This window comes from Dryas octopetala, chromosome 8 (genome assembly GCF_963921425.1).
Source record: "Dryas octopetala chromosome 8, drDryOcto1.1, whole genome shotgun sequence".
NCBI classification, from domain to species: Eukaryota; Viridiplantae; Streptophyta; class Magnoliopsida; order Rosales; family Rosaceae; genus Dryas; species Dryas octopetala.
This window is the reverse complement of record NC_141373.1, coordinates 12,034,076-12,061,418: the sequence shown is the minus strand read 5'-3', so window position 1 is coordinate 12,061,418 and position 27,343 is coordinate 12,034,076. Positions and strand designations below refer to the sequence as shown.

The window sequence follows — 27,343 nt, the reverse complement described above, 5'->3', positions numbered from 1 at the left end:
ACAACAAGAGTTTTGGGGGTGGGCAATTAAGAAAAAGAAAAAAAAAAATTATTGGTAGTCAGGAGCTCATTTAATCATTCAAATTAAAAGAATATTATTTTAATTATAAAGTAAAAAAATATCATAAAATTAGTTTTTTCACCTTAAAAAAAAAAGGCTTATGGGCTGGTCCATTTAAGGCACGACACGAGCACTAATGGCCCGAAAACCATGGGCCATGTCGGATCTAAGTTTTAACTATATGGGCCGGCTAAAGTACGGCACGAAAGTACGATGGACCCAACTTAAACGAACCAACCCGGCCCGTTTGTCTCCTTTAATTCAAATGTAGTCTTTCAATTATTGAAATACGAACCTCGTTTATTTGTAGTAGGTAAGATACTAGATATGTGTACAAAAACACATTATTTGGTAATAATTTTGGTGACTAACATTATTGAAGACTGAAAGTATATATATTGTGGCAGCACTAATAACATGTCAATTATCAAATACAAAAATTAGCCAACAAATGCTGCTTCATTAATTTGTTACATTATGTCCACGTACATTCCTCCATTGAATGTTAGTCTCTTCCACTTTTGTCCTGTCTCCAGCCGACACCATCAACTAGTATCCATTGTTGAATATTGCATGTATAGACAGTAGTAAGGCATTCATTTTGTCAATGAATTGAAGTTAATAACTAACAATATGATGTTATATATCTTCCTAATCACAACCCGAATCTGATACCAATGAAATTTGTATTGAATGTCATGTGAAGTGAGCTCTTCTCCAGTGAGAGTACACACTACACACCAATCTCTATTATTATCAAGCAGGCAGGTGTAAAAGGTGTTCTCTTTTCTCTCTTGTGAAAAGCAAGAATTTGACTACAAGCAACACACTTCATGTTCATAAAGTCTAGAAAGAGATGGTAATAACTGATAACAAAGAGAGTACTTGCTTGGACCATTTAGTGATCTACGTATCCTTTTCATGATCACAACCGTCCAAAACTTAGCTAGCTAGCTAGCCTTATTAAGTTATTAGAATGATCCTTAATGATTTTAGTAGGTAGGACTTGCTTCAGAAGACCCAATGGGTACTAAACTTCGAATTGCATGCAGAGACAATTAATCTCTGTAAGAAAACAAACATATAATTAATGCATATCAATAATGAATCTCATATTGAGGACAAACTTCATGCCCGTTTATTAATTAGTTGTTTCTTTTTGTTTGTTTTTTTCAATCCATACTAGCTACAAGTTGGGTGGTGGTTACAACAACCTTCCGTCATGCAACCATATATAATACAACAATAATGCTTTCTAATTTGTTGATTTTAACTGATGTGATAGATTGACTGGTCAATTTCTTATTTATTGTAAATAAATAAGTTGTAAAGTTGACTTATAGATAAATAAATGACAAATTTTTAATCAATTAAAATTTATAAAATTAAGATATAAAGTAATGTCTGTAACATTACTCATAATCAAGGAATAAAATTTCGAGTTTCGAGGAAATTTCGATGGAAATTTCAACGGAAATTTCGAAGATTTTAAAATTTCGACAGAAATTAGACGGAAATGACGGAAATTGCTATCAAAATATGGAAATTTTGAATGAAATTTTATCATATGTTTATTTAACATATTATCTACTAAATTAATAAAAAATATTGAAGAAATCAAATTATATAGTAAGTTTCATGTGATATAAGGTGAATATAATGCGCGCTAGAGCAAATACTGTTAAATAAAATTAGTATATTCTTTATATTCTATAATCTATACATTAAATCATATATACTCTATATATCCTAATACTTTTTATACTTTGTAATCTATATACTAAACTCATATACTTTATAATTTATACTCTATATTGTTTATGATATGGTATAAGATATTAGGGTTTAGGTCCTTTAGGGTATTTTTAATTATTTTTTATATAGAAATATATTAGAGTTTAGAGTTTAAAAATAACTAAACGAAATCTCAAAAGAGTCTAACGAAATCCTAAACTCTTTTTTTTCTTTCCAATTGCCCAAAGACCCCAAATTCCAATCAACCTTTAACCTTTTATTTTTTTCTTAACAATTGTTCGATTTAAAAATATAATACGATTTTATAAGTTGGATTATAACTTTTTCTAATCTTTAAATGAAAAGATAAGGAATATAATTATTTGTTCATATTACTAACTTACTATATACTTTTATGTTGACCAAATATGGCCATAAATTAAGTGCTGCCAAAACTGCCAAAGCTCACAACACACCAATTTTGGCCATCACCTCATCAACACGTACCACCAACTTTGGCTATCTGAAGTGTTGGTCAAAGGTTACCAACTTTTTTTTTCTTTTTTCTCTTTTCTTTTTTTTTCTTTCCTTTCTTTTCTCTTTCTTTTCTTTCTTTTCCTTTTTTTTTTCTTTCCTTCCTTTTCCTTCCCTTCCCGTGACTGTCTCTTCTCTCTCTTCTTCTTCCAGCCCATCTCTTTTCTTCTCCCAGCCCATCTCTCTTCTTCCCTCCCATTTCTCTCTCCCAACCCAGTCGCGCACATCTCTTCCTCCTGCTTCCTTCCTCCGTCTCCTCTCCCTCCTCTCCTCCCCGATCTCTTCTCCCTCCCTCCCCGTTGCCTAGGTTTATTTTGGCTGGGTCTCCTCTTCCTCCTCTCCTCCGCGATCGGTTCTCCCTCCCTCTCCGTTGGTTGGGTTTATTATGAACTGTGTTTTGCTGGGTATATTTTGGCTGGGTTTGAACTATTTTTTACAATTTTGCTGGGTTTGGACTTTGGACAGAGAGGGAAAAAACATAGCAGTGGTGAGCGAAATTTTCTAAATTTCGACAAATTTTGGCAAATTTCGGCGAAATTTTTACGAAATTTGGATGAATACCTGTTAAAATTTCCACACCTCTGAAAAACGAAATTTTATTCCTTGCTCATAATAACTAGAAATAATATTTGGGTCTTAACCAGTCAGGACCTTCTCATCTTTACAAGCTGATATAATCCCCACATTATTTTTACGTGTGCTGTTGTTTCGGGGCCTAGCCTTTCTGCTCGGTTTTGGGCTTCTGCTCAATGGGTTGACTTGTTTGGGCTTCCCTAGCTTTTAATTGTCTTCGGCTTTTTTAGTGGAACTTCTATGTTTTTTTTGTTTGAACCCTTATTTTAATAATTGTATAGATGTTTTAATTTGTGTGAATTGGTAGAACGTGCATGTAACATAGTGTTATGAACTTACGGTCAACAACAATAAAATTTTTGAGGTGCAGTGAGTTAGCCACTGTTCCCACTCTAAAGTGGTCCTGAAGGAGGATTATAAATTATAATGATCAAATGGGCCTCAATTGGTGAAAATTCTCGAAGGTTTGAGCAAGAATAATTAAACAAGAAGATGATGCATTGTATAAAAAATAAAAACAACAAACAAATAAGAAGATGATTCAGTTTGCTCTTGCAACTTGATTACATACTTGATTTTTTTGTTGGTTTTAGTGTGGAAAGAGACACTAGAGAATTGCAAGAAAGGCTGTGGCTGTCATTGAAAGTCCAGCACCCACTAGGGTGCTCCCACTGGGATGCTGGATTTCGCCGACCAAATAGTTTCTTTTTTTTTTAAAGGAGTGCAAAGAGAGTTTTATAGTGTGGGAAAATCACATCCATCTTCTTACCACAACAACGTTTTCATCTTTTTATCAAGATTTTGACTGTCAATCAAAGGGGTTATATGTAAATTCAGAAGGCATAAAATCTATTTTGTAGTTTTAGTAAAGGCTATATATTATAAGAATTAAATTTGCGCCTTAGATTTCAGTGATCCAATGTTGCAGCTATTCGATAACAACCCTTGTTGCTTGGCATTTACTTTTGAATTTTGAATTCTTGTTTGGATAAGTCTTGGCTGCTTCCTCTCTTTTTGATAAGTCTTGAACCAGTCAAGAGTCTTCCTAGTCTACAGGATGACTTCGGGTGGTTTGTTATACAAATTGTATTTAATGTGTACCTATCAAGTATGAAAGATTAGAACTGTCTTTTATCCTTCAATACCAATTTTACATGGTATCAGAGCTTCACGATCTCCCCACTTTCTTTTCTCTTTTCTTGTGCACACAATGTCCACAGTAACCAATCCCTCCTCAAACACAGCAAGCTCATCCAATGAAAATCAACTTATCACCATTAATGTCACTGCACAAGCTCCTCTCAAGCTCAACAGTTCCAACTATCTCTCCTGGAAATTGCAATTCCAAACTCTTTGCATCGGATACGACCTCATTGGTTACAGGCCCAAGCTGATGAACTTGCCATCTTGGGCGCCCCTCTTAGTGATGAAGACGTGACAGACAAAATCCTAGCTGAGCTTGATACTGATTACAAAGAACTTGTACGAGCAGTTCATGCTCGTGACACTTCCATTTCCTTTGAAAAGTTGCATGAGAAACTCCTCACCTTCGAAGCCACCCTTTCCACCACCATGTCTGAAGTGACATTTCCAGCCACTGCCAACCCTGCCTTACGAAACACATCATTCTTCCGCCCCCCACCTCCCAACAATACCTGGCGCCCCTCAAACAATAAGAATTCTGGCTGGCGTCCCTCCACTCCTAACACTGGTCGGTCCAACAATCCCTCCTACACACCATCACCTCGTAGCAACCGAACACCTACACGCCCATACCTTGGATTTTGTCAAATTTGTGGCACTCAAGGTCACACAGCCAAGCGGTGTCCCTTTTTTCAGGTTATACCTACCCAACAGTACAACACAGGATCAGCACCACCACCAAATCAATCCACCACACCATGGCAGCCCCAGGCTCATTTTGCCGCCAACACCTCCAACAATCCACCATGGTTACTCGACAGTGGAGCATCGCACCATGTCACATCCGACTTAAGCAATCTCTCTCTTCATTCACCATACACAGGCACTGATGACATTATGATCGGCGATGGCACGGGTCTACCTATCACCCACACTGGTTCTACATCAATTACTACTCCCTCACACTCTTTTCAATTGCATGATATTCTTTGTGTCCCAACCATGAAAACAAATTTACTATCTGTTTCTCAATTTTGCAAAACCAATAACACATCTGTTGAATTCTTACCCTCTGCTTTTCATGTGAAGGATCTTCGCACGGGGGCAATCCTCTTAAAGGGAATCACTAAAGATGGAGTGTATGAGTGACCAGCATTCAATCCAAAGTCCTCCCTAATTCTCGCATTCTCCAGTGTTCGCACCTCATCCTCCAACTGGCACCACAGATTAGGACATCATGCCTCTCCAATTTTAAATCACATTGTTTCATGTCATCATTTAGATATATCTTCTCCATTGTCAAAAGACTTCTTCTGTCATGATTGCCATTGTAATAAAAGTCACAAGTTGCCGTTTTCTAATTCATCTCTCAAATCAACACAACCCCTGCAAATAATATTCTCTGATGTTTGGACCTCTCCTGTCACCTCACATGATGGGTTCAAATATTATGTAATATTTGTGGACCATTTCACAAAATACATATGGCTTTATCCTCTAAAAAGAAAATCTGATGTTAAAGACACATTCATTCGCTTCAAAAGCATTGTCCAAAATTTTTTTCATCATAAAATCACTACATTATATTCTGACAATGGTGGTGAATATATACATCGCACTCAAAGACTATCTTGCCATTCATGGCATCTCTCATCTCACCACCCCTCCACACACACCTAAACATAATGGTTATTCTAAAAGACGACATCGCCACATTGTTGAAATAGGCCTCACATTACTCTCTCATGCATCCCTTCCACTAACATTTTGGTCTCATGCCTTCACCACGGCTGTCTATCTCATCAATCGACTACCCACTCCTACCCTCAATCTCTCCTCCCCCTATGAACTCATTTTCCATGAAAGACCCAATTATTCTAAACTCAAAATTTTCGGGTGTCTTTGTTACCCATGGCTACGGCCTTACTCTTCTTACAAACTAGATCCACGGTCCAAACCTTGTGTTTTTCTAGGATACTCACTCTCTCAAAGTGCATACTTGTGCTTTGACTCCTCCACATCCAAAATATATGCCTCCTGACATGTGCATTTTATTGAGTCTGTCTTCCCATACAAAACACATCATGCATCAACACTTCGACCCACACCCACTTCCATTGACACCTGGATACCACCAAAAATCTACATGCCCACTCCTCCCCCAGCTTCGCCGGCAACCATCACTCCTTCTGCAGCACTACCTCAAGTCGTGCCTCCGAGTGCAGCTTCTTCCTCAACCACTTCCACTACCCAAGCAGCACCCCCCACGCCACAATCTACAGCCCCTGCATCCGCCACTGCCCAGGTACCTCCCCACCCACAACCCGTAAGTCTAGCACCCCAACTCCTCTCCAACCGACCCACATCCGCTGCAGCAGCTCCACTCAACCCCACCGACACTCCACCTTCCCACCTCTCATCCTCCTCACCCGAACATCACAACCTCGAAACAACCCAAGCACCACCTTCCCTCAACCAACATGGCATGACTACCCGAGCCAAAAATAATATCCAAAAACCACTCAAAAAAATGAACCTTCACACCCAGTTAGTTTCCTCACCCCATCAACCTCCCACCTATGTGACCCAAGCTCTCAAAGATCATAAGTGGCGTCAAGCCATGTCAGAAGAGTTTGATGCTCTAGTCCGGAATGGGACATGGGAACTTGTTCCACCTGTTTCAGTTGCTAATATTGTTGGTTGTAAATGGATATATATTTCGGATTAAACGAAATTCTGACGGCTCTATTGACAGGTACAAAGCTCGGTTAGTGGCTAAAGGCTTCCACCAACGGCCCGACATTGACTACCATGAAACCTTCAGCCCGGTGATTAAACCAACCACCATCCACCTTGTCCTTAATCTTGCAGTTAGCCATGGCTGGCCTCTTCGCCAACTCGATGTCAACAACGCATTTCTTCAAGGACGGCTCACTGAAGATGTCTATATGGCCCAACCCCAGGGGTTTGTGGATGCTGATCGCCCCTCCTACGTATGCAAACTCCGAAAAGCCATTTATGGCCTCAAACAGGCCCCGCGGGCCTGGTACCATGAGCTTCGACAATTCCTTCTACAAACTGGGTTTTGCAATTCCACTGCCAACACAACACTGTTTGTTCTCAAAAGTCATGATCATCTGCTTTATTTACTTGTTTATGTAGATGACATCATCTTAACTGGAAACAATAATGCTGCTCTCCACTCCTTTGTGGAATGTCTTGCTCAACGCTTTTCACTCAAGGATTTTGGCATTTTTGTCATATTTTCTTGGAGTGGAACTCATTCCCAATCGCCATGGCATCCTCCTTTCTCAGCGCCGGTATATATTGGACATCCTTCAACGCACAAACATAGTTGGTGCCAAGCCCGTCCTTACTCCTCTACCACCTGGTACACCGCCCACTCTTCATTCAGGCTCTCCATTAACTGATCCCACTCAGTTTCGCCAAGTCATTGGTCAATTACAGTACTTGTCATTTACACGTCCGGACATATCCTTCGCTGTCAATAAGCTCTCCCAATTTATGCATCAACCAACCATGAAGCACTGGAGTCTTGTCAAGCGTCTACTCAGGTATTTATGTGGCACCATTAATGAAGGCATTCAGCTCCACCGTGCTTCTCCCTTCACTCTCCATGCATATTCCGACGCTGACTGGGTTGGGGACAAGGATGATTTTGCATCAACAGGGGCTTATGTTGTCTTCCATGGGCGTAATCCCATCTCATGGAGCTCAAAAAAACAGAGCACTGTGGCTCGCTCCTCCACAGAGGCCGAGTATCGCTCTGTCGCTGCCATTGCTACCGAGCTTGCCTGGATATGTTTTCTTCTAACTAATCTTGGTTTCACTTTGTCCACTTCACCGGTTATCTATTGTGACAATGTGGATGCCACCCACCTGTGCTCTAATCCCATATTTCATTCGCGTATGAAGCATGTTGCGTTTGACTTTCACTTTATCAGGGAGCGGGTTCAATCTGGAGCACTTCGTGTGGCTCATGTTTCTTCTGGGGATCAACTAGCTGATGCTCTAACCAGGTCCTTACCAAGACCACATTTTCAGACATTGAAGGTCAAGATTGGCCTCTCTTCCAGCAGTCCATCTTGAGGGGGCATATTCGATAACAACCCTTGTTGCTTGGCATTTACTTTTGAATTTTGAATTCTTGTTTGGATAAGTCTTGGCTGCTTCCTCTCTTTTTGATAAGTCTTGAACCAGTCAAGAGTCTTCCTAGTCTACAGGATGACTTCGGGTGGTTTGTTATACAAATTGTATTTAATGTGTACCTATCAAGTATGAAAGATTAGAACTGTCGTTTATCCTTCAATACCAGTTTTACAGCAACATCACTACAAGAAATGTGAGTAAATCCCACTCTCATTGGTGGCATAGAATATGGTGACAATAGCATAATAGGGACTGAAGTGCCTCGATTTTAATAAAAATTGATGACAATTGGGCAATATGGACTAAAGTTCTCAATTGCCATCCCATTTTATGCCACTAATGAGAGATGTGCTTTGCTTACATTTCTTGTAGTGCATGTTGATTAAAAAGCGAAAAGAAAAAATAAAGAAAAATGAGAAAAGACTGTTAGAAGGTGTAGTGGTTCATATATCATTGCATTCTATATACAATATGATGAACTGGGAGATTATATTGGTCTACTTTGTGGAAGTTAATTAAGATACGATCAGAAGTTAATTTGTTGTTAACAACCAAACTTGACCGCCATTACTTTCTTGATCCTTAAAAAAAAAAAAAAAAAAAAAAAAAAAAAAAAAAAAAAAAGAACCACGCACAATTCGTTGGAAATATAATAAGACTTCATCAAAGTTTTAGATATAATTTTCTTTGAAACATTAAAAAATTGAAGTTAATAGAAACTTCTTAAAATTAAAATAAGTTAATGTTTCCATCTTGCTGCTGTTGGCTGATGGTATTTTCTCTGCACCATTAAAATCGTGTATTATAAATTTAAAATTTAGGGCTAATTAATACTTCTCCTAAGTTTAGTGTCATTTTCAATTTCCCCTATAAGGTTTCATTTTTTTCAATATACTACATATAGTTTATAATTCAAGTCAATATACAAACTGAAAAAAGAAAAAAACTAAAAAAATAAAAAATAACTTAATTACCCCCACCCTCCCCAGCCCCATCTCTCTTTCACTTTTTCTCTCTTTCTCTCTCTGGCTTCCCCGTCGTCCCCCCCCCCCCCACCCACCCTCCCCAACCCCAGCCCCATCTCTCTTTCTCTTTTTGGCTCTCTCTCTTTCTTTGGCTCCCCTTTGTCCCCCCCCCCCCAACGCTCCCCAATCCCATTGTATCCCCCTCCCCACCACCGCCGGTGACTCCCCCTACCCCGACGGCGACCCTTCTCTCTCCTCTACCCCATCTATCTTTCTCTCTTTGGCTCTCTTTCTCTCTGGCTCCCCCAGTGGCACATTGTGAGGAAGATTGGTAATTTGAAGCCATAGTTTGAAAGAACTTGTTGAGTAAGAGAACACCAATATTTGGTGAGTACCGGAGGATTATGAGGGAAGATATGAAAATGGCTTGTTTTGAGAACATTTTCAAAGGTTTTGGTGCAGAGATTTGTGCTTGGATTTGTTTTATTCTTGAAATGGGATTTGTTTGGAGAAGCTCAATGGAAAATTAGTATTTCTTTATGTTTTTTTTTTCTGTTGCAGGAAATTAATATTTTCTGTTGGTAGGGGAGGGGGATGCGACATGGTTGGGGAAGGTGGGGGGACGACGGGACTGGGTGGGGCAGGGCTAGGGGTGGGGGTAAATGAGTCATTTTTTTTTAGTTTGCACATTGACTTAAATTGAAAAGAATAATGTTATACTTACCACATTCTTATACCACATTTTTATATCATCTCACGTGTCATTACTTTATTGGACATAGTTTTTCTTTTCCTTTTTGGGTTTTTATTTTGAATTTTTAGTATCCAATGTATGAATGCCATGTAAGTTGCCACATAAGGTGGTATGAAATTGTGGTATAAAAATGTGGTATATCTAGCACTACTGAATTGAAAACTATATGTACCGCATTGAAAAAACTGAAATCTTATAGGGGGAATTGAAAATGACAATAAACCTGGGAGGGGTATTTTGTAATTAGCCCTAAAATTTATTACTCGAAAAAAACTTTTTTTTTTTTTGGATAATCAAATGTTCATTGATGCAAATCAAGGGTTTGCAATATCCTTTTCGACCCAAGACTCCAACCAAGATGGGAGCTCAGAATGCTAAACATGGACATCACTACAACTCAAAGCGAAATGTGCCAAATTATGAGCGACACGATTACAATCACGAGGGAGAAAGACACATTTCACATTATTGAAACCACGCAACAAAACCCTTGCATCGATCATCTAATAAGTGCATGCCCGTCAAGTGCCAAATCATCTTCCATCCGCTGAAGCCAAAAGACCAAAGCTTGAGCATCCGACTCCAAAGTAAAAGAATCAAACCCAGCTGCTTGAGCAAGTTTCAACCCGTGACAAATTGCCATAATATATTTCAGTTTGTTGAAGGGTGGAGATGCCAGAAAGGGGAAGGGCCATAGCCACCAAGATTTCACCTTCGTTGTTACGGAACACGGCACCAAAACCTGCATCACTACCTTCACTAGACCTGCAAATGACTGAACCTGACAATGAGAAAGAAGATGGTAAAATTTGTTATTCAAAATGACAAGGACAATTAAATAACGTAACAATAAGAATATTTTCTGCGTGCATTAGTGAATTTGTAGTTGCTTATCGGTTGGCATAAATGTTGATTGCTCACCAAATATAGCTGCAGAGCTGTAAATGCAATTTTCCTTATATTCTACTTGAATCTTCATAGTTTTGGGGATGATTAAGTTTTTTAATTTATTTTATAGGGCGATTTCAATATTAGTCTATTAAATTGCATTTTTTTTTTTTCAGAGTCTAACACTATTGTTTTTTTTTTTTAATAGTTAAAGTCCATATTCAAAATTCTGCTCCATGTAGGATATCAATATTCCATTAAATCTCTACAATTTACAAATTGTGCCATTGTGTAATTAATATTTGTTTTTAAATTGTTTCACTCTTTAATTAATTGCCATAAATTCTCCCATTAGAAAAAGAATCCCCTTAAATTCATTAAAACACATAATTTAAGACACCTTTTATGGTGTGGTATATATATATATATATATATATATATATATATATACAGGCTCCTTCTGTTGAGGTATACTTCAACTTATTTATGTTGAGGTATGAACTTGTTGGGGCCCACACGAGTCGTTTTGTGTCGATCCGAACCGTTCGCAAGGATCATCTTCATTAATAGATCATCCTTGCAAAAAATTAGCCAAATCGGAAACCATTTGCCTATCTAACTTTGATAAAACAAATGGACGGTTTCATCGAAAATATTTGGTTCGTCCATTTATTTGATCAAAGTTAGATAGGCAAATGATTTCCGATTTGGCTAATTTTTTGCAAGGATGATCTATCTATGGAGATGTAAAAATTGAACGGTTCGGATCGACACAAAACGACTCGTGTGGGCCCTAACAGGGTATACCTCAACATAAATAAGTTGAGGTATACCTCAACAGAAGGAGCCTGTATATATATATATATATATATATATTCTTCATACCATGATTGAGTCAATAAGGAACCTACAAATGAGAATTGTATGTATATAGGTTCATGTAGATTCTTTAATTTGTGTAGGTTATTTATTTGTTCATAGGAATTGTATGTAGGTTCATTAGTTGTTGAAGGTTATTTATTTGTTAATGGTAATTAGTTCATTAGAATTGTGTGTATGTTCATTATATTTATATAGAATTTTTTTTTTACGTTCATTATTTATTTATTTATGAGAATTATTGTAGGTTATTTATTTGTTTATTATTAGTATAATTTTTTTAAAAAAATCATATATGGGTATTCATGATTGACATTCTAAAAAAAATGTTCAACAATGAATCATTAGCATTAATTAAAGCACAAAAAATTGTAAAGAGTAAATACAAACGTTACCAAAAATAAAAATTCAACTAAGGAAAAACCATCTTAAATAGGATTGAGGGCATATGAGGAATTTACAAAGTTTAAAATTTAAAATAGAAAGAATGATGAGTTGTCAAGTGGTCAAAGGGGTTATCACATGAAAAAATAATTACATGGGTTTTAGTGTAGAAAATATGAACTTGAAGGAGATTTTTCTAATTTACTATATTTTATAATGTGTTTAGGTATATTTTAGGGGATTTATTCAATTTAGATTTAAATTTAGTGTTTTTTATGGAGAATATATAGTGTATAGTTGCAATATTATAATTGCATATGCAGTTATTGTAGTTGCAGCGGTACCGTGTCGAGCGCTCGATGCTGCTTTTTGTCATGAAAAAGTAATAAGACGAGCAACTGTCCTTTTAAGTAATTAAATTAGTGATCTGTCACTTATCGTTAACAGACGATAAATTAATGAGTGAGTCTAAAAGGAAATTGATTCATAACATTTTTTAGGTGTGTGAAGTCAAATTTATTGTTTTTTCATTTTTGATTTGGTGAACTCACAATTATAAATTCATAAATGATATTCTAATCATAACACTCCATACTAATTATGGAAAGTTAAAAAGAAAAAAGAAAGGGAAATTTTATTTATACCCAACAAATTGCTCTCCTTACCCTAAACCCTACATTCTCACTACACCCTACAATTACTTTAAATAATTGTCATTTACTCACTATATCCATACAGTATTTCCGTTATACCCTCGTCTTTCTAAATATCTACACTAATACTATATTTTTTCACTATACCTAATACCTTTCATTATTCCAAACCCAATAAAACATTGAAGAAGAAAACTGACCCACCCACTCACATTTTCTCACCATTTTCATCATGAATCATAAATTTAGGAAACTATTTCATCATTATATGTTTTAAAACTTGTTTGTTGTTACTTACGGCTAATATTGATATTTTTATGTAGATTTTGACATAAATAATGTGTTATTTTGGGTTCATGGGGTCTAGGGTTTAAGTCTGTCGAGCGATCATTCGGCACGTACTGCTTCATCAAATACAATAAGAGTATTTAGGTGGCCAATCATTGAGTGAGTTACAATAATTCAGAATCCCTCCACCAAATGGTTTCAAAACATTTTGCTAAATATTTCTATTCGGAAAAAAGATACCGAATTTGTATAAGTCATTCAGTAGTCACCAGTCGAATATGGTAGTGATGTTCGGTTGGTGGCCACATTATATATAGTTCATGCGTAGTGTATAAAGAGTAAATTGAATTTTTTTTATTATAAAATATCATTTGTTCTTAATAGTTAGTTCATATTAGAATCTAAATGTTTATTTATGTTAAAAACTGGTATAGGATAAGGAGAATAAAGTGTTGGGTATAAATAGAATTTCCCAAAAAGAAAAAGACAAATCCAGAATTCTATCTAGCGGAAGTAGATGCATGTGCACTGTGCAGGGAGCAGTCGCCTTTGAATGGATATGGGAGTAGCCAGCCAAATTTGAATAAATATCAAAGGCATCAATCGTGCAACATTCATCATTAATTAGAAAGATTAATATTGCATGGGACATTGGGACCCATTATATAATGGAAAGTGCCTAGCACTCTATAATAAACAGGCCCTTTCTGTTTTTAATAGGAGCTGCACAAAAATTTTGCAAAGCATGAAACAATTGTTTTAAAGCGTTTAGGTGACGTTTGATGGTTGGAATGAAATTGGAATATAAATATAATAAATAAAAAAATGAAATGGAAGAGATCAATTCTGTTATTTGGTTGAAATTGGAATAGAAATATAATAGAGAAGTCGTGTTTTGACAAAACCTGTTGCCTCAAGATAAAAATTGGATTATTTAGTTTATATATATGTTGGAAAAATTCTCTAAAGCGAATCACTGCACTTTTTTTTTTTTTTTTTTCCTTTACAGATTTTCAGTACTAATAGGAACGCCGATTGTTTGGCACTTTATTTTCAAAATTTTAGATCTTTCTTCCAGTGGTCAAGGCCGCTTTCTCAGCCGATTTTGATCCCATTCCCGATAAGTTTAAACTTATAAGTTTAAAACTTAACTTTAAATTGAAAAATTAGGTACCAAGCGATTGATTAGGGCAAAAAAATTTGTATGTCCTATCACTCAATGCGGACATGCTGCATCTGTTCTAAAGACTTATTGATATATGGTGATCATAATCATTTAGTTGAGAAAAAAAAAAGGGCAAATGACCGGTCTAAACTACGTGCTTCTTCAATTTGGTCTTGTAGTTTTAATTATAAATTGAAAAATTCGTCAATTTGTTATATGGATGGTCAGTTTTCTTATGTTTTAAATAAAATTGATATGCATTTCATCAGTCGTTTATGCATTAAATCAACTTCATAGAACTATTATAAATAATAAAGAAATGATGTTTTTGTCTTACAAATGGACGAATTTTTCAAATTGTTCTTTATTGTAAATAAAACTGAACTACAATATATACACAATGGTAAAAAATTCAAACAAACAGTATCTAATTGAAAAACACTCAACTACGAATTGGTCATTTGCCCAAAATAATTTGGTATGAGTAACATTTTTCGGAGTAGTATTCTCCATTCCTTTTTTTTTAATAGTAGTTTCATTTTTTAAATAAAGTAATATCCAATATGTATGATTATAATAATTACTAAAATCTTAATATTTAAATTTAAATTTAATATCTGAATGATAAATAACATGATCATAAAATTATTTAAGGCAAATGATCATTTGGTCCCTCTATTTTGGTCTTACTTCAATTTCGTCCATGTTGTTTCAATTTTTTAATTCAAGTTTTTATAGTTTACATTAACAATTAAGTACAAAATTAAAATTTTGTCTATATCTAAAGGGTGAATTTCTTGCTTTTATCAACATGTGAAGTGCAACTATACCAATTTTATGACCGTTTTGCTCCAAACTTGCAAATGCTAACATTGCATAGGGTTTTAACACGAAAAATTTGGTTAAAGATTTGGACGAAATTTTAATTTTAAATTTAATTATAAATATAAATTACTAGGATTTGATTAAACAAATTGAAACAAGAGTCAACACTATAAAATGGTGATCTACCCAAAATTTTATAAGGCATTGAAAATAATATGAAAATAATATGTATGTCAAGGCATTCTAGGAATTTAGGCCTTTGAGTTATTCTTATCGATCTCCTCCCCCTCCTGTTATTAGCTTATTTTATACTGATTGTATTGGCTTGACTAAGCCCAGATCTGTTTGTGGCTAGTCTTTGTGTTTCCTGGGCTTGTAGCCCTCCTTTCTACCAAAAAAAAAAAAAAGTAGATAACCAATTCGAAAATATTTTATTCTATATTTAATGGATGTATATATATATAGAGTTCCATGCGTAGAAGAATATTCTCTATATTCTACACCAAAAAGAATATTCTCTATATTTAAAGAAGTCAATTCCCAAGCAAAGTATACGTATATATATATGGTATATATCATCTCCAAACCGAATTCTATACAGTTTTTAAAGATTAGTTTTTTCATTAGTCTGAGAAGTAAAATTAATACAGAGGCATTGAGAATGCCTTGGAGACATGCATATATGCACAAAAAACAGAAAATAACTCACTGTCATATACGTACACAGGGATTGAGAAAAGGATTTTTTTTTTTTTTTTTGGAGAAAGAGAAAAGAATTAACTATAAATTGATTTTATAATTTTATCGAAGAGTAAAAGAAATTGATTTTATAATTTTAAGGACAAAAGTTCAGTGCCTTTTAAATTTGCGTCATGCTTGATTTTAATTTTTTTTTGGTTCAGCTTCATTTATAATTGTAGCAGATAAAAACTACAATTATAAAGGTCCGTTGATTTTAGGTACCAAATTGCAATATTTTTTCATTTTAACTACCAACACATTTATGTCATTTCACTTTAGATACTAAATTTCAGTTTATATACCAACTTTAAAAAACATGGTTATACTGAGTTGTGACTGCTAACAGTTATACTTTTTTTATTGATTTGTTGTTTTTTCAATATTTGTAAGGCTTAAAGTTTAATGTTTAGTCTCTGGGTTATAGAACTTCATCTCCCAAGCCTAAATCAAAATCATTAAACCTTTATAAATTTTGAATTTTTATGAATTTGAAACAGTCACAACTGTACTGCAAACTAATTTGTGACCTAATCCAAAATGTCTTGTTCTAGATTAGTACCTAAACTAAAAAATATTAGTGTCTTGTTGCTTTGCTGAAAACTATTGATATTTGGTATTTAATACTATTTTTCTACAATTATAATGATATTTTTAAATGATTATGAATGATTTGAGTGGATTGAGAAACTGAGACGATTCAATTAACAATTGACTCATATTTGTGCCAATCCAATTAATTACTACAACACATAAATTCTAATTTTCACAACATAATGTTATCGGGGTTATTTCAACTGATCACTTTGTGGGCCATATATCTTTTTAAAAGAGGTGGAACCTATTCATATAAGACTCATACGTACATGTGGATCCCATCTCTATTAGAGAAATGGTCTACAAAATAATCAATTAAGATGATCCAAATAATTTATTCATTTTCATGCCCACCCTTTTGTCAAGAAAGTTCATTAGTGTCACCATCACTTGACACATGTAAGTGTAATGACAAAAATTTCAGCAATTAAGGACTTGTTTGCAATGTTTTTAGAAGTCTTAAAAGTGTTTTTAAATAGTCAAAAACATTTTTACTTGTGTTTGGCAAAAAAATAAAAATTAAAAAATTTTTGGATTATAAAAACACTTAGAAGCGCTTTCTAGAGGAAGCACCTTCTAAATACATTCACAAAAGCACTTGGATTTTTTTCAAATAAATTTATGTCTTTCTAACAAAAAAGTTACTGAGTAAAAGTGCTTCCTACAAAAAGCACTCTCAAACATACCCTAAGTCTATAAGTTTGGACAGAAAAAAGAGGTCCTGTCCCTGGCTAAGTCGACAATACACAGCCTCTTCCTCTCATCTTTGTCGGTTCAATTCTCATGCCTCTTTTTCCAGTCATTTTATAATATCTCTACATGTGGAGAAAGCTTCACAAACCAGCTGATGGGGCCAACAATAAATATAGAAATAGAGCAAATTAGCTGGAATGTAATCTTGGAGAGATGGAGGAAAGATTTCAGGGAATTTTATAAAATATATAATAGTATAAATAGGCACATCTCTAATTGCTTAAAAGAGCTGCAACTCATATCAAACATGTAGGTGACCGGCCACTTAAAGAAGGGGAAAACGTACATGTGAGGTAAGTAGGTGACCATTTCATATTTCTAGTTTTGTTCTCATCCATATACTAAAATCTACAACCAAAAATTGGTATAAAAGAAATGTATTAACGACGTATTAGTACAAAAGAAATATATCCTAGATTTTTTTAAGAAATAGATTTTAGTTTTAGGAATTATGGTGTACAATGCACCTTTTGGAGCTTCCAATTTAGGTTTTAAAGCCTTGGGTTTTTGATGGCCAAAACCTGAGACTAGCTTAAAATTTAGGATTTAGAGTTTAAATTGTTGAAAGAAATTTCACATTGAAAATATGAGGGCTTTGCTAGTGGGTTATAAGGGTTTGGGCTACTCCTCCCATTGCCAATTGGTTTTAGCATGGATGCCTAGATTCATTCATGGTATCAGAGCAGGTTATCCATGTAATGCGCCTAACGGCCACACGTGCTTCCACGTCACCCAATTAAATTGTCCACGTGTTAGGCTTAATGACGCCACACGTGCGGGGGCGTGTTGAGAGAAATCTCACATTGAAAATGTAAGGGCCTTGCTAGTAGTTTATAAGAGTTTGAGCTATTCCTCCCATTACCAATTGGTTTTGAGATGAATGCCTAGATTCCTTTATAAATCTCATATTTGTGAGATTTTTAAAATTTAAATTGCTTAAATTGTGAAATTTAAATCTCATGTGTAGGATTTAAATATCATCAATTATTAATTTAAAACATATTAAATAATAAAATAAACAATTTTGGAATAAGAAAATTCTATATGGCAGAAAAAAAAAGACTTGAGTTTAAAACCTAAAACACTGATGATGTTTGTCTTCAAAAATGTTCATAGGAAGGGTTGAGGTGATTTGCTCTGTATATGTGAAAGTAAAAAGAACACCATAATCAGAAGACGCCCCCACTAGAGATATAAAGGACATAGATGTTTTCAAAAGATCCACATAAATCAAGTAGAAATAACAAAGTAAAAAATCTATATTGTGACATGTATACCTACCTCAAATAAAAATGAGAAGGAACGATAATTAAAAGACTCGTAAAGTCGTAATTCTATATAGGCCAGTGCTATTCAGACCACCCTAAATTGCTGAGTTGATCACCTTATTTCAAAATTTCAACTTTACCCTTAAAACAAAAAATTTCAATTTTATTCGTCGGGTCATTTGACAGTTATCTACCGAAATATTTATGGTTATTCGACAGTTATCTGCTGAATATTAGTGGATTATTCAGTGGATAACCACCGAATAGAAATGAAAAAGGCATTCGACAGTTATTTGTCGAAATATTTGTATTTATTCGACACTTATCTGCCGAACATTGGTGGATGTTTCGGTAGATGACCACCGAATGGATCTGGGTGATTTCATCATGTTTTTGCAATAAATGGTAAAATAGGAAAAAAGTTGAAAAAAATTTATTAAGGTGGTCAACTCAGCAACTAAGGGTGGTTTGCATAACCTCACTCTTCTATATATATACTTCACCAGATAATATTTCTCCCTTCTCTTTCAACTCCGCCTTAATTAATTGAAGTCTTCTTATTCTTGCCTCCAATGACTATGTCAGTACGTGCACTTCAACAACCATGTTCTTTATGGAGTGTTTGGAAATACCACTTTATGCAGTGTTGAAAACTAGCTATCACGTCCAATATATGCATTAATCACAAAGCCACATTGCATTATCATGTGGCGAAATCACTAGAGTGCTTCGCCACATATGAAACAATAATAAATAGAAAGAACAGAAAAGCGGCCACTAGCTACCTGATAATGTAATCTTTTGAGAAAGTGGTTTTGACTCTTTTGATTAATAAGATCCTAATAGACTTTTAAGCTATATATTCAAAAACTACAGAGTACTTTTCAATTACAATGGCAGATCCGTTGAGCTTTCCAACGCTCAAATAATATTTTGTGTATCATAATTCCACTTATTTTATTTTATTTTTGGTGTAGTTGTACTTATGTAATCCTAACAAAATTATAAATTGTACATCAAAAATTTATAAATCCTAAAAGGCTAAAACATACTCTCACGTACACACCCAAATAGCTTCTATATAATAAGAAAAAAAAAACATTGTAATTACACCTTTTAGTGTTCTATCTTAAAATAACTGCAACTGCAGTGCAATTACACACAAAAAAGGATGGATGATCAAACGCTAGCTCGATGCATTATTGTTATACTTTACGGTTCAAGGATATTTGTCCTTAAAGTTAAAAATAAAATTATTTAGAGAAGTTTTTGCTCATCTAAAAAGGTTGTCAAGGACTTTTCAGTAGTTTAGTACTTGAAAAATGGATAAAGGATTTTAGGGTATTTTATAACTATAGAATAAATGGAAATAGATTGGATATATATTTCATAAAACCGGATGTTAGATTGGACTTTGATCTTGGTTATTTAATACGTACTATATATTCATATATAGGTAGGTACAGTATTAATAAATTATACACATATATATAACTACATTAATAATAAATAATCAATTTCAATTTCATGTTTGGATTTCAATCTACGTACTCCTAAAATAAATGCCCTATAACTTCTCTTATGATTATTATTATTGGATCATCTAAGTTGACCATTATGTACGTGTACGTACGTTTCATTTTTTTAAATAAGGTGAGACTTATTTATATAATTTTATATATATGAGTTACACCTCTTGTAAAGAGATAATATATAAGATGATTAGTTGAGACGTCTAAGTTATATTTATTCTGTTGCTGTTGGTGGGATATATTGCAGTGTGATCAGCGAGTACTCAAATTAATTTGCATCACTCAGTTATTTGCCTGGGATTTTGACCGACAAAAATGAACACTTCTAATTGCTGAAAAGAGATCCAGTAATTATATCAAACAAGTGGGGGTGCCTTTCCATATCTTTTTTGTGTTCGTACCTCATCTATCTAAACGCTTGAAATTGCTTACCACTCACATATTTTGTTCCACTTCCTTGGTTTTTTTTCCTTGCCAAGTAAAGATGCATTTGGAAGGAAGACCAGGGCCGTCTCAAAGATTTAGGAGGCCCTGTGCCAATTAACAAAATTAGGCCCTTCAATATTTTCAAATTTTTTCCAACCATAGCCTTTGTTGTATGATTTCTTCTTTCTCACTTCTCAACTGTAATTAAGAAGATAAAATAATAATAATTTAATTAATTTTGCACAACTCCAAAATAAATAAACTCAAAACCAAAATAATGAAAAAATTCATAAGTCAGTAAAGAAAATAAAAACTTGCAACTGATTTGGGGGTTTTAAAATTTAACTTCAAGACAATTAGAGGAAACACAAGAGAAAGGTCTGAAGGGGATGGCGCCCAGTTCAGGACCAAATCAAAACAACCAGGGAAAAGGAAAGTGGAAAACGAAGAGGCAAATAATGAGAGAGAGAGAGACGCCAAAGTGAAAGACTCAAAGAAAATACATGCACAGAGAGTCAGAGCCTCTGAAAATCAATCTATCTTGTGGAGTTGGGCTTTTGACTTAATTAGATTAGATTAGATTTTTTTATTTTTTTATTTTTTTTTAAGAAAGTACATGTATGGACCTAAAAATTTGGGGGCCCTGTCGATCGCACAGGCCCACCCCCTAATAGCCGGCCTTGAGGAAGACTGGAGGTGAATGCTCTATGGAGGAGACCATAAGGAGAGCAATTTGTTATCTTAGACTAAAATGAAATGAATTGGACTGAATTATATTAAATTGTATTAAATTTGAATGAATTAAACTGTACGTAATTTACTGTATAAAGTCTTTAGAGCTCTTCAACACGCTTGAAAGTTATTTATACTCCAATTATGTATAGTCCACGTTCATACAATACAGGTCCTAAGTACGTAGTAGTGTTGGTTTTCTCGTCTTGTATTCCAATATATGGGGCTGTATGATTGACTTACACTCGCAGAGAGACCAAAACGACGAAGGACAATGGAAAATCAATGCTGAGCATTACAAGTTAAAAGGTAGTATCAACATTTAATATTAATTAATGTCTACCAAGTGCATAAGTACATTGGGAAAAGGTTGCATAGGAGTATTGGACTTGGCTTCAATTGCTATGATCAGTGCCGGCCCTGAAGGGGAGCACAAGTGCGACCGCCAAGGGCCCACCTTAAAGGTGGACTCACAAATTTTTATATTATATATATATATTAATATATATATATTTAAAAAAATAATTGTTGAGTCTATGTATAATATTTTTGTTGCATTTAAGCCCTTCTACTTGTGCCAGATATCTAATTTCTTTCTTTGGGCTTAGGCCCCGTCTGTACCAAAAAAACAAATGTAGGCTTATTCTAAAATATAAAATTTGGATTATGCAACCTATTTTTTCTTGATTATTAGTTGAAAGCCACATTTTTATTTCTTTTTATTTCCTTAACTAGTGTTTGGCCAACTTGTTTCATTTTTTTCCTTGGCTTCTCACATGAATCACAAGAGAAGCAAGCCAACATCCTCATCTGCATGGCAGTGGGTCATTTTTGCCCTTGGGTTTACACCTCTTCTCTTTTTTTCATCAAAAGTACATGCTTTTTTTCTGGAAAGTTGGATTCAAAAAGCATGTTTACTTTGAATTGGCAAAGACGGATCTCTGCCTCTCCATATAGTCTTGTGGAAAATTGGGTTTTTTTTTTTTTTGTGTTCTCCACAAGCTCTTTTAATCTGAAAGAAATTAGAGAGGTTTCATTGAAGCAAGAAAGTAATTAATGTTTGAGTGTGTGTTTTTCCCTTTTAATTTTTCTCTTATATTCCTATAAATTTTTTTTTTTCAATTATTTTCTTGATATTCAATCAAAAATTTCCTAATTAATTTCTTGATGTGATCGAAAATTTCCTAATTGATTTCTTGTCAATTATAAATTGTTTTGTAAAAAATTTTATTAGAGGTCCAATTTAAATTTCGCCACTACGCCTTCCAAAAGTCAGGACCGGCCTGGCTATAATGATCTAGGAAAAAGTTGCAAATAGATTGGTTGAGTGTAAAGTCACTCTTATATTTAATTATAGCAAACAGGTTGGTGCACTCCAAGCTAATTTATAGAATTTTAGTATAGTTTTTATTAGTGTTCTTCTAGGAATTCTCTGATGCGTCACTATCTTATAGTTGGAAGCCAAACTAGCTACTTGATTAATTTAATTACACAAACTCCGAAGGGAAAGTAATTTAATCATTATTGTGACCAGAAAACAAAGTAATTTAAATATTTAGAAAAGGTAATATATAGCTGTTGATTAAATTCGATGGTGCGTTATCTTTTGGTGGGCACTGCGGTGATCCCCATATTCATTTTCTTGGCTGGCTTGGTTTGATAAAATTCAAATATGGGTTTCAATAATTACAAGACGACTACAAAGTCTACAATTATTGACCTTGCGGGACACGAGGAAGGGACTTTAGTAGCTGGTGCACTGCGGCTGCAGCTACCAACATAGTCAAACATTCCAAGTGAACGCGATTTTTGACTCCATGCTCCTTATCTCACGCTGAGCTAGTAGTCCCCTACTTTCCTTGTTATTTCTTTATTTAATAGATAATTCACACACCAACTAATTATTGATTTATTAATATATTTTTTTTACATCAAATATATTCAAACCTTACACCAATTACCCCCACACACTTCATCATGTACTTTCTTATTTATTCTTTAGGTCGAAATTTAATTTTTCCTTTAGAAGAAAAGACTGAAATTTATTAAAATCGAGTGAACATTAATGGTTACAGGATATAAATATTGAATACAATTCATAAGGTACGTAAGCTCATCCTCTAACCAAAACATACCACGTTTCTTCAATATAAAGCGAACAATCCTATTACACTATCTCGACCTTCTCCACTAAATGATTAACCATTAAGCACACTTGAACAGAGCTTGACATCCTGATAAAAGGGAAATTCTACTTCAATTCTGCTGTTTAAGTTTTTTTAATTTTGATCATATAATTTATGAACTGAGGCAATTAAAGACAATTCCCTAATTTTGTTAAATATTTATGTGAATGAACGAACACGTGAGAGGTAAAAATCGGTATATTTTTGTGCTATGAAATAAAATAAGAATATCTAAAAAAATAAAAATACCTTGACTTGTGATTTTCACGTGCTAATTCCATACAAAATGAGTAGTGTTATTTGTACACAGTTACCTGACCGGCCACATTAGCTGACCACCTTACGTGCAGCTAAGGTGGCCATGCCATGTTAATTAATAAGAAGGATCGATTGACATAGATTTTAAGTTTTAATTATTTACATATCACTTATGTTATTAATTACATTACATCACCACATCAACCACATAATGTGGTCAAATAATAAGTATGTACAAATAGCATTATTTTTATTTAATTTAATAGCTTCTTAAAGTTACAGATTCTTAGAAACTTTACATGCCTTTGCGTATATAAAGAGTACCCTACTGAAAGTGCAATTCAACTTTAAACACAAACAAAAATGGTTCTTCCTTCAAAATCTTTAAACAATTTGGAAACCATATACTATTGTATAGGGGAATACAAGCTTAAAGAATAGGATGTCCTGAATGCTGCCACTTTTCAAAAACTTCATTCCTTTATAATTCAAACTTTGAATGGAATAGATCGATTACTTAATAAACGTTTACTCAAAAAGAGGAAAAAATTATTAGTACAATTTTAACTGACTATATGTTATACAATCTCTGTAGAAGAGTACGTCAAAACTTGTGTTAGACTCATGACTCATCCTATGGATTCTACCTAGATTTAAAACTCAAGATGACAAAAGCAAACATAATTAACTAAGAAGATAAAAATAAAAAGAATCCTTTTACAGGCTTACAGCATCCAGGTAGGGTCTTCGGTCTTCCCCAACCCACTAACACGCTGGGACAATGCAAGGCCATGCTGTTTTTCACCACAAAAATAAAAAATAAAAAGGCCATGCTGTGCAAAGTGAAGATTAAATGCCAAGAAGTTGAAGGCATCTCCAGCCACTAAAGTCTAAACTTATACCGTGCATCATTTTTGTACGTATTTGAATATAGTTAAAATTACTAATATATACTTTATATTTCTTGGACAAGAAAATTGAACACTTGGTCAGCGTTGGCCACCTTACGGTGTTTTCCACAGTACCAAAATCAAAAGCTACCTTATACACATATCTGCACGTGGAATATTAGATCCCGACATCCCAGTCTATAAATACCAACCCATTCCTTCCCAATACCTCCACAACAACACACTACTTTATCTCTATCTCTCATTCATCATTCTCTTTCATTCTTCTCAATCTCTCTCCACAATACACACAGAGTCTCTCTTCCAATGGCACCTACACCAACTACTGTGGAGGCATCAAATGGTGAGGTCCCAAAAGTAGCAAGCATCAAAACAGTGGCTGACTCAGGCGCTGCTCTCACCTCTGTGCCTTCCGAGTACACCTACACCAAAAATCCTAATGACCAAGCTGATGCAAGTGACCCTGAGCACTCAATCCCCACCATTGATTTCGCTCTTCTCACCTCTAGCAACCCTGATGAACGGTCCGAAGTGATCCAAGCCATTGGCAAAGCTTGCAAGGAATGGGGCTTCTTCCAGGTATGTCATACATATGTGCATGCTTAATTATTGTAATAGGATTTAGCATTAGAAGCACTGATTATTGTCTCCACACATTTATTTATAGTAAATAAGAAATTGACATATCATTTACCACATCAGTTGATCAAAAATTAGAATAACAGTTTGCCTTATTCATATATATACATGCATGTGTTAGAACATAATTCATTCATCTTAATGGCGTTTTATTATCAATTTTAGGTGATCAACCATGGCGTACCAGGGAGCTTGATGAAATCAATGATCGATGCATGCCAAGGATTCTTTGATCTGCCAGAGGAGGAGAAGAAGGAGTTCCAAACAAGGAACTTGTTGGACCCAATCAAGTGTGGAACCAGCTTCAATGTTGCTATTGACAAAGTGCGTCTGTGGAGGGATTTCCTCAAGGTGATAGCACACCCTGAGTTCAACTCACTTTGGAAGCCTGCTGGGTACAGTGAGGTTTCATTGGAGTTCAGCAAAAGGACTCGTGAAGTAGCATCTACACTATTGAATGGAATTTCAGAGAGTTTGGGATTGGAGCCCGACTACATCGCCAAGGCCATGAACTGGGATCGCGGCTTGCAAATCTTGGCTGCGAACTACTATCCGGCTTGTCCACAGCCAGACCTAGCAATCGGTATTCCCCCTCATACCGACCATGGCCTGGTGACTCTTCTCATTCAGAATGAGATGGGTGGCCTTGAAGTACAGCACAATGGAAAGTGGGTGCTTGTGAATTGTGCTCCCAACGCTTTTGTCGTTAACATTGGTGACCAAATGCAGGTAATTAAAAATTTGATTACCCTTCTAATTAAGTATTGCTTGGATTTTAAATTTGTGCATCAAATTTTGATGTCAATGATGGATGTGGCGGTGTTTATAAAACATCGACACGTATACTGTTACATAATTTGGGATCTAGATTAATTCTTAACATTCTTTTTACCCATAACCCATCTTTTCTTTAATTTATTAATATTTATTTAATAAATTATTGGTACTGATTATGTGCAGATCCTGACTAATGATAAGTACAAGAGTGTTTGGCATCGGGCTGTTGTGAACAACGTTGCTACAAGGATTTCCATAGCTGTGCCACATGGACCATCACTAGAAACTCCTGCTTTACCAATCCCAGAGTTGTTGGCAGAAGGCGAAAAACCAAAATACATTGGAATGTCATATGAGAAATTCATGGAACTTCAGGCAAGCCCAGCTGGCTACATGAAGCCTTGCTTAGATCACCTGCGAGTCAACGACAATTGATTTGCATGGCTTGCTCGATCTCTCTCTCTCTCTCTAGAGAATAATGCTCCTGTAAGAGTTTTGATGCTCCAACGGTGTAGCAGAAAGATTAGTGCCATATTATTATTATTATTTTTTCTTTCTATGTGGGTCTTTTGTCTTTGTACGTTGGATATATACTGAATCCATATTTTCCATACCCTTAAAATTCCTAGCACATTGAATATGTAAGTCGGTGCGAGAGTCTCATCAAATACGGATCTGATATATATGTAATGCAAGATACCATCTTCTACATATATTACTTGTAACTTATATGTGATTATTTTGTATTTATAGCTGAACCATATGTTAACATATATTACTGAACAGACCTTCACCCTCCTCAAACCACTTGGATGCTTTTGGGGGATTTTAATTTTAAATCTTGACTATGGACGACAAATGAGACGGCTCAAGAACTATCACCTGTTTCGTGGAAATTTTTCCAAGTTTTATTCAAGTACTCAACTTTGAGAAATTCTAAGCTTTGGTAACCCTTTTACTTGGACCAAACACACATGTTAATAATCAAATTAATTATGCATTATATTAGATTGATCTTTTTTCTCTTACTTATATCCAAATGTTGCATTTGTCAAAAAGACCATTGTTATTATATTTCACGGTCTCATCACAGCCAGCTTTTGGTCCACCTCAATATATTCCTTCAAGTCTACTCTGTTACAGTGCCGGCCCGAAAAGGAGGCACGAAGTGCGACCGCCTAGGACCCACCTTCAAGGGGTCCACAAATTTTTATATTATGTATATATTAATATATATATTTAAAAAAATAGTTGTTGAGTCTATGTATAATGTTTTTGTTGCAATTAAACCCTTCTACTTATGCCAGATATTTAATTTTTTTTTTTTGAGCTTAGGCCTCGTTTGTACCAAAAAACAAAAGTAGGCATCTTCTAAGATATAAAGTTTGGATTCTGTAACCTATTTTTTCTTGATTATTAGTTGAAAGCCACTTTTTTATTTCTTTTTATTTCCTTAACTTGTGTTTGGCCAACTTGCTTCATTTTTTCTTTGGCTTCTCACATGAATCACA

The 27,343-nt window shown here is 34.8% G+C and overlaps 1 protein-coding gene across 1 annotated transcript; it reads left to right on the top strand.

Moving 5' to 3' along the window:
• The first annotated feature begins 24,633 nt into the window (after window positions 1–24,633).
• LOC147277269 (2-oxoglutarate-dependent dioxygenase 19-like) lies at window positions 24,634–26,543 on the top strand. The gene is made up of 3 exons (XM_086254368.1): window positions 24,634–24,995; window positions 25,221–25,784; window positions 26,016–26,543. The coding sequence occupies exons 1-3, from the start codon at window positions 24,723–24,725 to the stop codon at window positions 26,265–26,267; spliced, it is 1,089 nt and encodes a 362-aa protein (XP_086110494.1). The 5' UTR covers window positions 24,634–24,722; the 3' UTR covers window positions 26,268–26,543.
• Window positions 26,544–27,343: the final 800 nt, after the last annotated feature.